Below are 15,067 nucleotides of genomic sequence, written 5' to 3'. Positions count from 1 at the left end.
TCAAAACATTAATTAATTAATAAACTTCCTACTTTTAACAAACATTAAATTTAATGAAAACAAATGTTAAAAAAAAAACATTTTAAATGGGGTTTGGGGTTTGCAAAAAAAAAAAAAAAAAAAAAATCAATTGACAACAACAACAACAAAAACGACGATGATGATGATGTTTTAAATGATAATGAATGGTTTTTTTTTTTTTTGTTGTTGTTGTTTAACAAAAACAAAAACATTTCAAATCATTTAATAAAAACAATCATCAAAAAACAATTCGATATTGTTTTTTTTTTTTTTTCTTTGATGATATATCTCGATTGAAAAAAAAAAAAAATAGTCAAAACAAACGTTCGATAAATCAAATTTTTCCCCCTATCTCTTTAACTTTTGTTTGTTTTATTATTATTATTACAATTATTTATATTATTATTATTATTTATTTATTTTAAAAATCTTTATGATAAGACACAAACGCGACCTAGGAAAAATCATTTTCTTATTCCCAAATTTTTTTAAAAAGAGAGATTTCGATATAAAATCGCGAGTTCGATATAAAACCGTGATTGATCTCTTTTAACGCTTCAATGTCTTTCGATTACATAATTTTAATCGGAAACTAAACAAACAAAAACAACCGATCGGATTAAATAGAAAAAATTATTTTTATAGAAAATCGACAAACGGTTTTTTTTTTTAACGTCGCCGAATAGAAGTGTTATCATTATTATCGTTATTATTTTTTTTTTAAATGAATGAAATTTTACGTTTACGTTTTCGAATTGATGTAGTTGTTGTTGTTGTTTTGTAATAAGTTTCGTTCGTTTGTTTATTATTATTATTATTATTTTACGGGGAAAAAAAACGCGATTTTGATTTAAAAGAGAATTTCACGTGTGTGTGGATATGAAAGTTAGAAATTAGTTTTTTTTTCGAGCATCGTGCTCCAGTTAAATAAAAAACTATTTTTTCTCTCTCTCTCTCTCTTTCACGTGCACGAACAATTTAAAATTTCACGTAATTTTTTTTTTGTGCGTGTGTGCGTGCGCACGCGTAATTTTTTCCTTTCCCTTCATCCGGAGGCTTAAAAAAAAAAAAAAAACTCACGAAAATTCTATTTGAAAAAACTTTTGTGTGAATACTTTCGTAATAGGTAAATCCGTGACGTAACAACGCAAATTTTCGTCTTGTTTCAAAAAAAAATTTAAAACTGGAAAATTCTAGAAATGATTCGTAGCAAATTTTTTTCATTTTTTTTTCGAATTCGAAAATTTGAAAAAACGAGTATGCAAATTAAATTGTTTAAAAAAACATTTCGTTGGCACATTTCAAATTCATTCGCGGATCAATAAAAAATAAAAATAAATAAAAAATTTATTGGAAAATTAATATGGGAAAATCGAACAAGCGCAAAAAAAAATTAATTGATTTTTTTTTGTTTGTTTGTTTGTTTGTTTGTTATTAAACAAACGGCGACACGTTTGTTTTTTTATTTTAACTTTTTCCTCACACGTGTGATAGATTTTTACGATTCGTACGAAAATAATTTTTCCCGCGAAAATAATTCTTTACGTGTTTTTTTTTTAATCGTAAAAATAAAATAATAATAACGTCGTCGCATGCCATAACAAACGAACCGGATAATCATTATTACTATTATTATTATTATGATTTCCCTTTCCCTGATTTCCTTTTCGCGAAACGAAAAAAAAAAAAATTAAAAAAATAAATTAATTAAAAGATAATTCAGTTAAATATTTTTTGCTACAGTTAAGGTTTTTTTTCTTTTTTTCGTTACTGCCTTTCTAAAAGGAAGGCAAGGTTTCGTAGTAGAGTTCATAGGTCAAATATATTCTGGCTTTGTTTAAAAAAAAAAATAATTTATATAGAATTTTTATTGTCCTTTGGGTAAATTAAACATTTCTCTCGGTTTTTGCGTTATTGCGTAAAATTTCGCAAAAATTTTTTTTTGTTTTCTTTTTTTTTCTTTCTTTCTTTCTTTCTTTCTCTTTCTCTCTCTCTGGTTTTCTGGTTTTGTTAAAATTCCGCTTTTTTTTTCTTTTCACAAAATTCGACCTTAATTATTTCTAGTTTTTCTTTTAAAAAAAAAAATCGTCGATTTGTAATTAAAGTATTACTCGATTATGCAAAAAAAAAAAACAAAACGAGAATCGGACAATCCAGTTCGAAATTTCTTACGCAAATATTATTATTATTATTATTATTATTAACAAATAAATAAAAGTTTTTTTTGTTTAAATTATCGCGACGAAAGAAGATTTAAAAATAAAATTTTTTTTTTGTATTTAAAAAATAAAGGAATAAATAAACAAAAACTGAAGTCTTATAATTTATACATATGAAAACAAATCGCAGAAGTCGTACAAGTTAAGAAAAAAGAAAAAGGAAAATTTTATCATTTATCTGGTGACACGTAAAAAAAAAAAAAAAAAATTTTAAATAAATTTTCTTTGAATAAGTTAGCAAAAGGAAGAGGGAGAGAGAGAGAGAGAGAGAGAAAGAGAGAAAAAAAATGATTAAAACTGGAAAATAAAAAGTTTTGCGGGGGAAAAAAGAAAAAAGAAAGTAAACAATAAATAATAATAATAATAATAATAATAATAATAACTGAGTAAAAGCCGTTCAAACGACGATTTCCGGTTAAATAAAATTAATCCAACCGTAATTATATAAATCGAATGAATAAAATTTCTTATCGAATTTTTTTTTTTTTTTTTTTTGCGTTGCGTTGCGGATTTTCTGCCGGGGAAAAAAAAGGGGGGGAGGGAAACGTGATCGCGACCTGAGACATTTTCAAGGTTTAATAAAAACAAAAAATTTTTTTTTTTTATTCAATTCATCGACCGTGATAATTATAAATTTATACGTTTGTTTGTGGTTTGTTTTACTACTGCGTTAACGAATTAAATATTTTTGGTTTTTGTTACTGATCGGAAAATATTTGTTAAATCACATTTCGTGCAAGTAGAGAGAAAAAAAAAAAGTTACCACCACCACCACCACCCCTTCCTCCCCCTCACTTCCCTTAAATAAATAAAATAAAAAGGTAATCAATCTATATAAATTTTTATTGGGTATGATAAACGACAACGACCAAGGCTACCAATGATGTTTATAATTAAAAAAAAAAAAAAAAAAATTTATCTAAAAGTACTCAAACTATCGATCAGGAAATAATTTTTTTTGCGATACGGGGCGACACTGATTGATTTCATTTGTTACACGTACACGAGGAAACAATGACATTCAAACACACACGCACATACGCACATACGCACACACGAGATAGACGAAATTTAATTTTTAAAATGGGTTCAAACGCATTAATTAAAAAAAATACAAAACGTGCTACTCGTTGACCTCCATCTTTTTTTTTTCTTTCTTTCTCATTTTATTAAAACAATGGCGAGAAATATTTTTATAAACGTCCTTCCCTTTGGCATTATAAAAGCATTTCTTTCCGAACAACCCTCTTTTGTAAATTTCACTTTTTTTTTTTTTTCAAACAAACACGCATTCCGTTTGTTTCCCAACTCTCTCTCTCTCTCTCTCACACTCTCCATTTACTTTTTATCAATTATAATAATTATTATAAAAAAAATTTTTTTTTTGCTCACCCTTTAAATTTTCCGGTCCTCCTCGTTTTTGTCATCATTATCAACAGCGACAGTTTCAAACGGAAAACAAAGTAATTAATTTTCCGGAAAGGATCCCTGAAAAAGAAAAAAAATCATTATTTCCGGTCGGTAATATTCACGTCATTTTTCTCATCGGTTATCAACTATTATTTATTTATCGGGGTAACAAAAAAAAATTATTTTTTATTAAAAATTATTAGTTACCACGTGCCGTTCGTCTGATTATTCGTCAAGGTGGTACATTACGGTCCGTTTAATGTTTCGCTTACGGGAAGGTTATATAAAATCGTCGTTAAAACCTGTACAAACTAGAAACACCCGTTCAAACAAAATGTAATAATAAGAAAATGATAAAATCGAATCGAATCGATCGGTAGTTAGTTAGTTATTCGCACTACTCGGTGGCTAAAGTTTTTTTTTTTTATTTTTATTTTCGTTCGTTTGTTTGTTCGTTTGTTTTATTATTATTATTATTTGTTTATTTATTATTTTAATATTATAATTTTCACGACGTAATTGACAATGCTTGTAAGTTTTTTTTTTATTTTTATTAATAATAATAAAATTTACATAATTTAAATTTTTTTTTTTTTTTTTAATTTAACGTTTTCGGCCTTACTTGACCTAGACAAACTCTTTATAATTAATAATAATAATAATAATAATAATAATAATATTTTATTATGAAATATGTGTGGGTAAAATTTTAATTTAACAAAATTTATTATTTAATCGAGTAGTTTTATTTTTCTGTGTGTTACTCAAGTAATAAATTAAAAACTTGTGGGATTTCGTAACAATGTTTAAAAAATTGAAATCCGTATAAATAATCGATGCCTTTTGATTTATGTACATTTGAATTAAAATTTTAATCATTCAATCATATTATTATTATTATTATTATTACTTTGTAAAAATTTTATGGCGAGTAATAAAAAATAATAATAATAATAATAATAAATTAAATTAATATGGAGGACGATTGCACGGATTAGAAATTTCATATCGCGTCGTATGTTCGTTCCGTCGTTCTTTTGTAATTTATTATTATTATCTTTATATTTTATTAAATATTTCTAAATTTAAAAATTATAATTAATAATAATAATAATAATAATAATAATAATAATAATAATAATAATAATCATAATCATAATCATAATAATGTGTACCGGCGGCGGCCGCCGCTTTCTATAATTTTCCAAAAAATTTATAAATAAATTTTAGGGTTTTTCTTTTGTTAATTTTTACTTATTATTATTATTATTATTATTATTATTAGCGGATTAAATGACGCGCCTAACGGACCTTACATTCGAGAAAAAATATTTTTACGCGAAAGAAAATTAAACTGCGACGACTACGACTACTGCCACTACAATTATTATTATTATTTTTAGTACTCAAATGCAAATTCCAGAATTTATTTTAAGCGTGCAATTTTTTATTTTGATGTTGCGTGCCGTTAATTGATTTTCAAGTGTTCATTTTTATCGCCTATTCGCGAGTAAATTACTAAATATCGAAAAAGGAATAATAATAATGATGATGATGATGATGATGTTGGCGACGGGAATTTTAATGCGTGAAGGGATTGTTACTGCTACAACCGTTCGAAAAGTTTTTTTTTTTTTTTTTATATTTAAATTAAAAATGACGTTCTAGAAACTCGATCGACGTGGAAAAAAAAAAATTTATAACAAAAAAAATCTTGATTTTCCGATGGAGAAATCAATTGGTAAACTAGTTGTGACAAGCAAATTGAAAAAATGTAATGTTGGATTAACAAAATCAACGTTTAGCTAATCTGTTGGATTAATAAATTAACGTTTAACTAATCTATTGTGTAAAAAAAATTGTTTGAATTAAATTTGCCTTTTCTTTAATTCTATTAGACTCAGTATTAGAAAGATATAATAAAATTTTTCATTTAAGAAACCATTCGAACGCCCTCGTCCCTTGCGCCCCTTCTGCGCCCCCACCCCGTTTTGAAATCTAATCAAATGGATTTTTTTTACATTGCAGAGTTTATCGCTGTTTGGAAAATCCAAAGGAGGTGATGGTAGAAGCATGTCTGTCGAAGAATACAACATGAATCCCGTTTCAAAGGAAGGCCACGTCAATAGCGGGTATGTCGATGTGAACGTAAAAAAACAAAAATTTTTTTTGAAAAAATTTTCCGGGAAAATTTTCTTTTTTTTTAAAAAAAAAATTTGATAAATTTCCGCTCAACCAATTCAAAATAATCGAGAGGCGACCTCAAAATAAATTAATATCAATAAGAAAATTTGTATTCGCGTTTAGATTACAAGTCGCCCGTTTTTACCAAGCAACCGGAAACGAATTCCGTTAGCGGAAGTAACAAATCGAATCGAGAGAGAAAAAAAAATTTTTGTGTCGCGCGAGTCGTCTCAACAAAATTTCTTAAAAATTTATTAATTTCCCGCCTTTTTTTAAAAAAAAAAAAATTTTAAACACCTGTAAAAAAAATTTCCATAATAAGCTTTCAATGTTTAACTTCCTGTGTCTTTTTTTTTTTTTTTATCTTGTACATAGTGTGTACTACTGACTTTGTAATAAAAAAAACAACCGAACAACCGACCGACCGACCCATCATCGTACCTTGTAATTAAATTGTACATAAAGTTGCAAAAAAAGAATTTCAAAATCCCTTTTACAAATAAATTATTTTCAATTACGGTAGTAATAATAATAATAATAATAAAATTACGTCACGTGATGTTTTCTTTTTTTCAAAATGGCAGTAAAACGATTTTATTTAAAAAAAACGCTCACGTGAACTTTGTCACAGACAGTTATTATCACAACCCGAAAATTAATTTTTTTAATCAAATCGTAAATCGTATCGGTATTTTATCAATAATCGAACCTTAAATTTTTCTAGAAATTATACCCCTCCCCAGGAAAATAATATTGGGGTCAAAAAAAAAAGGTACTCGTCGTCGTTTCAACTGATCGGCAAACGAATACAAGTAGTTTACTAATAAAAAAAAAAATTGCAATAAAAAAACAAACACAAGCATTTGCTTCCTGGATTAAGAAAACGTTTACTGTTTTTTTTTAATAGAAAAATTATAACGCGTATGTTTAACTTATAAACGAATAAAGTAAATTTATAAACCGATAAAGAAAAAGTTAACGGCTTGTTTTTTTTTTTAATATTATTATTATTATTTTTCGTACGCGCGAAATGACGCGAAAGGCCTTTTAATAAATAAATAAATAAATAAATGAAAGACGCATTTTGTGAGATTATTAACATTGAAAAAAATAATATAGATATATATCGTTTAATAATTTTCAAGGTGATTGTGAAAAAAAAAAAAAATTTTCCCACAGTTTTAAAAAAAAAATGGCCAACGCCCGGATTTTAACGAGTTTTAATTTTTTTTTTTTTTTTTTTTTTAATGAGGAGGAGTAAAAATTATAATAACCAGGATACGTTTTTACTCCATTTTTTTTTTTCAATCTTTTATCCGAATTATTTAATTAAATACCTGATCGCGAGCAACGTGTTACGAATAGATAAAAACAAAAAAATTTTTCCCTTCGATCTCATACCGGGAAATGTTTCAATAATTATTATTATTATTATTATTTGGCTCTTTTATAGCTCGTTTGCCAAAAAAAAAAAAAAAACAAACTCCATAAATTGCAAAACGAAATTTTTTTATTTATTTAGTGTAAAAATGTCATCGACTTTTCGCACGATTTAATTTTCACGTTTAATAAAAATAATAATAATAATTTAATTAATGAATGAATCATTTACGGTATTTAATGTGACGTTATTAAAACAATAAAATAAGTCTGTAGGAAAAATTTTTTTATTTTATGACGACGACGACGACGACGACAACAACAACAACAACCGAAAAAAAAACAAAAAAAAATTCCACTCACATCGACTAACTTGTAAAAAAAAAAAATTTTTTTTTTTAAAATAAATTTTACAATAAAACTCACGACGGGTTTGGGAGGAGTGGGGGTAAGTGCGTAACGCACATAAAGTAACAATAATAATAATAATAATAATAATAATAATAATAAACATTAACCTACATTTATAAAAACTTATCACATTAAAATTTGCTGGAAAAAATAAAATACAAAAAAAAATTTTTTTTTTTTTTTTCCGTTTCCTTTGTTAAAAATCGAATCCGAAGGTTTTTTACATGACATTTTACACGTCGCTACTACTACCGTAAATATATTTAAATTCCAGACGGACAAACAAACAAACAAACAAACATTCGCAAATGCGTTTGTTTGTTTGCAACGAAAAATTTATTTTTCTTTTCAGGATTTTTCCTTTTTTTTTTTTACGCTTGTTGTTGCGTAACGTGGTACTTAGATTGAATCGAATGGAAAGTTTTTTTTTTTTTTTTTTTTTTTTTTTTTCTTGGGGAGGCTTTAATTGTTTCCAATTCATTTTCGATGTGCGTTTTGTTTTAGCTGAGGTGGGTGTCTTCGCGTTATTGGACGTGTATATCCCGTGTTTTGAAGGGGGTCGATACGTTTCTCTTTTTATTTTTTTATTTTTTTTATTATCTTGTTATTGTTATTGTTTTTTTTCCCCCAACCGATTGTTATGAATGTGTCAGGGTTATTTCATATTGTTTTTTAATGGTGCACTTTTAGACCAACGCTTCACTCCTTTCAAGACAACGATGGGAAAATATCCAGAAGGCACAGTTTGTCTTCGTCGTTTTATCATTTGTGAGTTTTTTCTTTTTTTTTTTTGTTTTGTATTTCGTTTCTTTTTTGTTTTATTTTATTTTATTTTATTTATTAAGTTCTTATCGTATTTTTCTTTCTTTTCCTATCTCTTTCCGATTTCTTTGTTTTGTGATATTGTTTCACACTTGCACGAAATTTAAAAAATTTCTTTAAAAATATATAAAAATAATATTTGACGGACTTAAATTCAACAGGAGAAGGCAATCGAGAAATCGTTCAAAAAGTTTCAAAGCTGGAGAATGTCAGGGAAATCATACCACGAGGAGAAGATCAATCGCTGGAACTTTTATAACGGATCCCGCGTTAAAATTACCACCGAGACCGAAAGCTAACAGGTAGCTCGAAGAATGTGAAGAATGTTTTGTCGTTTTTCCTGTCTTATTTCACTGTGGTTTATTTTTATTTATTTATTTCACACTTCCGGTTCTGTCACGATTGATGAAATATGTTATGTATCGAATTGTCGATTGTTGTTGTTGTTGTTATTTTTTCTTGTTTGATCTGTCGCTTATTAAAAAAAAAAAAATTTTATTTTTTTTGTTTTTCTTTTTCTTTTTCGGCTTGATCGTTTTCGTCGACAGAGATCAATATATAATCTTTGACTTTACTTTATTGTTCTGTCGTCATTTTTTTCACTTTTGATTAATTTTTTATTTTTTTGTTTGTTTGTTTGTTTTTCTTTTGCCTGATGCAATTTTTATTTATTTATTTGGTTATTATTAACGTTGAAGAGGTTGATGTTGTTGATGGATGTTATTAGGAAACTTTGTTTTTTTTATGTTTTCATCGTTGGATGTCTGATCTTGTTTGTTTGTTTTCTTTTTTTCGGTACGAATTTCGGGCGAAATTGTTGAGTATTTATTTAATGATTCGCAATGAAAATCGCTTAAATATTATTATTATTAATTACAACTATAAACTAATTTTAACAATTTCACACGTAAAAAAAAAAAAAAAATTTAACAACTATTATATAAAAATAACAAATAATTTTGTTTTTGTTTGTATTTTCAGGTTGATTTTTTACATTTTTTTTTTTTTTACATTACATTACATGTAATTTTTAACGTTTTTTTTTTTTTGCATATAAAAAAATGCATTTAATTTTATTTAATTTCGAATGAAAAAAAAAAAAAATTTATCTTGCTAATACTTATTCTCTGCTATTTATTTTGTTATGCGTTTGTTTATTGTTTTTATATCGATATTAACCGGAATAATTTTTTTTTATATTTTAATTTGATTGTCATTTTTTGTTAATTAATTATTAATCGTTTGCATCAATTATTATTATTAAATGTACGAAAATTTGTTTTCGTCGCCGGAAAACTTTGAATAACGAATTTTTTATTTCATGTAATTTATGTAGTTTTGCACCTGATGGAAAACGAGATGATGCGAATGGAGTTTTTGAAAAAGATGAAAAATTTAAAGAACCCGAAGGTGACTACGATCCGTATCAAGAAAGAGTTGTAGATCATCCTACCACGTATGTTTTTTTTTTTTTTTTTTCATTTACTTCACTTTTGGAAAATCGTGCAAAAATGTTAATGTTTTTTTTGATTCTCTCTGTAGAAACACGGAAACGTTGTTGCATCTGCTAAAAGGGTCTCTAGGTACGGGAATATTGGCCATGCCAAACGCTTTTCATAATTCCGGATGGGCTCTCGGTTTGGTTGGCACAATAGTCATCGGAATCATTTGCACTTTTTGCATACATTTACTAATTAAAAGTGAATATGAACTGTGCAAAAGGCGTAGACTTCCAGCATTGAATTATCCGGCAACAGCAGAAGCCGGATTACAAGAAGGACCGGCATTTTTCAACAAAGTTGCTCCGATATCAGGGTTAGAAAATTTTTTTTTTTTAAATTCTTGATCTATTTTTTTTTTTTTTTTAAAGTTTCATTTTTCAATAATAAAAATTAATTTTCTTTCATCAGGCACGTCGTTAATTTTTTCATATTAGCATATCAATTGGGGATATGTTGCGTTTACGTCGTTTTCGTTGCTTCGAACGTCAAAGACGTTGTCGACGTCTACTGGTACAAAATGGACGTCAGAATTTACATGGTCATTTTTCTACTTCCTCTTATTTTAATTAATTACGTTAGAAATCTTAAATATCTGGCACCGTTTTCTGCCGTTTCAAATATAATTACGTTCATCGGTTTCGGTATCACTTTGTATTATATTTTTTCGGAGTTGCACGGTTTGGACGAAAGAGAAGCCATCGGTGAAGTACAGAATTGGCCATTGTTTTTCGGTACCGTACTTTTTTCACTCGAAGCCATCGGAGTGGTAATTATTAATTTTATTTAATTTTTAAAAATCTCCATTTTTAATAATTTGAAATTATTAATTGATGATGCGTTTATTAAATGTGCAGATCATGCCGTTGGAAAACGAAATGAAAAGTCCAAAATCATTCGGAAAACCATTTGGAGTTTTGAACGTTGCCATGGGTCTCATCATCGTTCTCTATGTCGGTATGGGATTTTTCGGATATTTAAGATACGGTGAAAACGCTTTGGGAAGTATAACTCTGAACATACCTTCGGAAGATCCGTAAGTTTTCCAAAACTTTTCCAAAATGCTTCTTTATCATTTTCAAAATTTTTAATAATAATATTTATTTTAATTGTGCGTTTCTCGCAGATTGGCTCAAGTTGTCAAGATTACCATGGCTTTTGCCATATTTATAACTCACGCTCTTCAAAATTACGTAGCCATCGATATCATATGGAATGGTTATTTGGCGCCATCATTTGAAAAAAATGCTCATAAATTGTATTACGAATTTGCCGTCAGGACTCTTTTGGTCTTGTTCACATGTACGTAACACACATTTAATAAAATATTTTTTTCTTTTTTCATAACTTTTTTCCTAGCATGATTTACATCAACTTGCATGAACTAATAATAATAATAATAATAATCACTTTGATCACCGTTTTTTTTTTTTTTTTTTTGTTAAAAATTTTGCAATCTTACAGGAAAAATAAGTCGAAAATATTTACATGCAAGGATTTTGAAAAAAAAAACTTTTAAAATGTTCGTTAAGAACACACGTTTAAAAACAAAAAATTATTGTTTCCAGTTTTGATGGGAGTTTTAATTCCCAATTTGGAGCATTTTATTTCTTTCGTCGGAGCTGTGACTCTTTCTCTTCTCGCACTCTTTTTTCCGGCGTTCATTGAAACGTCGACTTTTTGGTATCAAAAAACTGGATTCGATTTCTACTGGATGATGTTTAGAAACACTTTAATAACAATTTTTTCGTTAATGGGTCTTATTATAGGAGGATACACTTCTATACAATCGATTATATCGAAAGATTTATAGAACTTTATACAAAGACAATAATAATAATTACAATAACGATAGTGCACTTTGTTCACAAAAAAAAAAAAAAACATAGTAATAATTTTAAACGATTTTTCACATTTTTATCATTAACTAATTTTAAATAATAATAATTAAAAAAAAAAAACAAAAAAAATTTTTTAAATTAATAACTACTAACAACAAAATATTAACAAAATAAATAAATAAACTTTTTGAACGAATCACATTCGAAAAAAAAACAATATAAACATTTTTAGTGGTGTTGTTGCATGCTATATACGAAAAATTCATCTGAACACACGAAGAGAATAAAATTGGCGGGAATTTTCGTTTAAACATAAACGTAAGAAATTTATTAAATTTCCCGCTTGCTGTGTTTCCTTTTTTAATACGCAGATCCGGATATTTTTTCTTTTTTATGTGTTTTTATTAAATGTAAATGAATTATTTTTTATCTCTTTCATTTTCGCAAAAAATTATCATCATTATCATTCCTTATTTTAAATTTTAGTATCCTTTGTTTGTTAATCCTTAAGGCAAAATTCACGTGCTTACGACAAACCAGTGCACTTATTTAAACGCACATGCACGCTTATTATTATTATTTTTTTTTTCATTTCTTCACAGCACATTGTTTTTTTTTTTTTTATTGTAGATTATGTTTTTATTTTATTGTTTTTAATTTTTTTTAATTTTTAGCAAATATTTTAGAATAGGTTTCCTGGGCTGCACACCCGGTCTCTGTTTCGTGTCTGTATGGGTGTTTGTGTGTTATAAATTTCCATGTAAATACTAATTGATATAATTGAATTTTTACAGTCCTCCTCGGTGTTGCCATCCCCAATTTGGAATTGTTCATTTCCTTCATCGGAGCTTTTTGTTTAGCCGCCCTAGGAATAGCTTTTCCAGCTATCATAGATCAATCGACGTTTTGGTACCACAGAAAAGGATGGGCTTTTGTAAAAATGTCATTTAGAAACATATGTCTCATACTTTTTGGAATATTAGGACTCGTCATCGGAACTTACGTATCTATATCGAACATCTACGAACATTTTTCAGATGGTTCGCTTTAGGATTTTAAAGCAAAAAAAACAAATTTTTGTTTTTTGTGCATAAAATCTTTCATGGTTCGCCATCACGGATTGATTAACCACCGATCGTTTTTATATTATATACGTGCGAATAAATTTTCCCTAGTCTTCCAAAAAGTGAGATGAACGTATAAATTAATTAATTAATTATCAATAATTATTATTATTATTATTTTTTTTAAAAAAGTAAATGATATAAAATGAAATGAAATGAAAAGAGAAAAAAACCCCCATGATACTTTGATTGTTTACGCGCCATTATTATAATCAAATATTTTTGCCATATGTATTGTTACAGAACAAATGGAAATATTTGATCAATAATAATGATAATAATATTATAATCAGTAATAATAAATAAAAAAAATGAATTCAATCGATCGTATGTAAAAATTAAATACTCAATAATATTTAATATGGAAAAGTTTTAAAAGAAAACAAAATATATATATATATATATTTTTTTTTTACGTCGCACATGTAGAAACGTAAAAAAAAAAAAAAGAAAAAAACAAATTTTGAAATGTATTTCCGTCTTCCGTCACTTTCAAAAAAAAAAATTTAATAACTTTTATTTTTTTATTTATTTATTTATTTTTTTTTACAAATCAATAGCGGTGGAACCTATTTTACGACGACATACATATATATATATATATTGTTTCCTTCTAAAGACTTTTTGTATTTTTTTTTTAAATAGTATTATTATTATTATTATTAGTATTAATATTATTATTATTCTTCCGTATTCTATTTTTCGTATGTTTTAGCTCGTGATTTGTTTTTTGTACATATAGTATTAAATTGTATACGACGCAAGAACGCATGCACACGCACTCATACACGCACAATATATATATTAATAAATTGATTCATAAATTATAAATTTAATTAAACAAAATTTGAGGGTAAAATTATTTTATGTGCGTAAGTATGTGTGTGTGCGCGCGTGTGCACGTGTGCGTATATGAATGTATACGCTTGTGATAAAGTTGTACAAAAAAAAAATAAGCTGGATTGTATTATTATTATTATAAAAAAAAAAAAAAGAAAACGATTATTATTATTATTATTCGTGTCGTATGATTTGTACAAGTTTTTCGTTTATTGTATCGACATGAAAAATAATTTTTTATATATAAATTTATGTACTCCATATTTAAAAAATATTTTTTATACGTATTTACATAATTTTAATAAGAAAAAAAAAAAAAACTAAAGTTAAATGAAAGTTTAAATAAAAATTTTAAAATTTTTTTCCCATTTTTATTTTCGATTATTATTTTTTTAAGTCGGACAAATTATAAAAAATTTTACAATAACAACCCGCCCCCTTCCCCCTTCAAAAAAAAAAAAATTTTGTATTTAAACAACGAAAAAATTTTATTTTTATACCGATTTGTAACATTTTTTTAATTTTTTTTTTTTTTGTTTTTAAAATTTTAGAATAATTGATAGTTTGTAATAAAAGTTGAGAGAAAAAAAAAAAAGAATTATTTTACGAAAGACGTAGCTAATGAATTGTAATAATAATAATAATAATTTAAGTTAAGTTATATTTTTTTCGTAATTTGTTCAATTTAAATTAAATATGATAAAATGCATGTAATGTATAACACACAACAAATGAATAGAAAAAAAAAAATTTTTTTTTTTATCAAAACAGGCCGTTCACTACAGCATCACGAATTAAATAAATAAATAAATAATTAATAAATTAATAAATGGGCAATTCAAAAAAAAAATAAATAAAAAACTAAAATTCTAGTCGGTTATTTTTGATCATTTAAAATTAAATTTTTTTATAAAATTTATTATTTTTAAAAAAATTTTTCAAATTTTGTATATTTTATCAAATTTTTAATAAATCAAGTTATTAAAATATATAAATATATATATTTATTTATTTAAATAATTAAAAAAAAACGGCCAAAAGAGAAAAAAAAATTTTTTTTTTTTTTTTAATAAGGTTGTGCATTTTATTAAAATTGAAAAGAAAATAATGATAATAATAATTAATCTGATTGTTAATATGATATGTGTAACGGTTTTGTGCAATGACAATATTACAATAAATATATATATATTTTATAATAATTGTCAGGGTAAAAAAAAAAAAATAGAAGAAGGGTTGTGATTTATGCAACAGCAAAAAAAAAAAATTTTGTTTTTTTTTTTTTTTGACAAATTTTATAAATATTTATATACATT

At 26.0% G+C, this 15,067-nt stretch overlaps 1 protein-coding gene across 1 annotated transcript; it reads left to right on the top strand.

The window, feature by feature from the left end:
• Nucleotides 1-8,265: 8,265 nt before the first annotated feature.
• On the top strand, nucleotides 8,266-12,838 carry Phum_PHUM540020 (proton-coupled amino acid transporter, putative; the record flags this gene model as incomplete). The annotated part of the gene is made up of 8 exons (XM_002431622.1): nucleotides 8,266-8,279; nucleotides 8,609-8,749; nucleotides 9,784-9,903; nucleotides 9,990-10,262; nucleotides 10,358-10,715; nucleotides 10,804-10,982; nucleotides 11,073-11,248; nucleotides 12,582-12,838. The coding sequence occupies 8 exons, from the start codon at nucleotides 8,266-8,268 to the stop codon at nucleotides 12,836-12,838; spliced, it is 1,518 nt and encodes a 505-aa protein (XP_002431667.1).
• Nucleotides 12,839-15,067: the final 2,229 nt, after the last annotated feature.

The sequence above is a fragment of the Pediculus humanus genome, genomic scaffold (genome assembly GCF_000006295.1).
Source record: "Pediculus humanus corporis 1103172108290 genomic scaffold, whole genome shotgun sequence".
In the NCBI taxonomy this organism is placed as follows: Eukaryota; Metazoa; Arthropoda; class Insecta; order Psocodea; family Pediculidae; genus Pediculus; species Pediculus humanus.
This window is presented reverse-complemented; position numbering and strand designations above follow the sequence as displayed.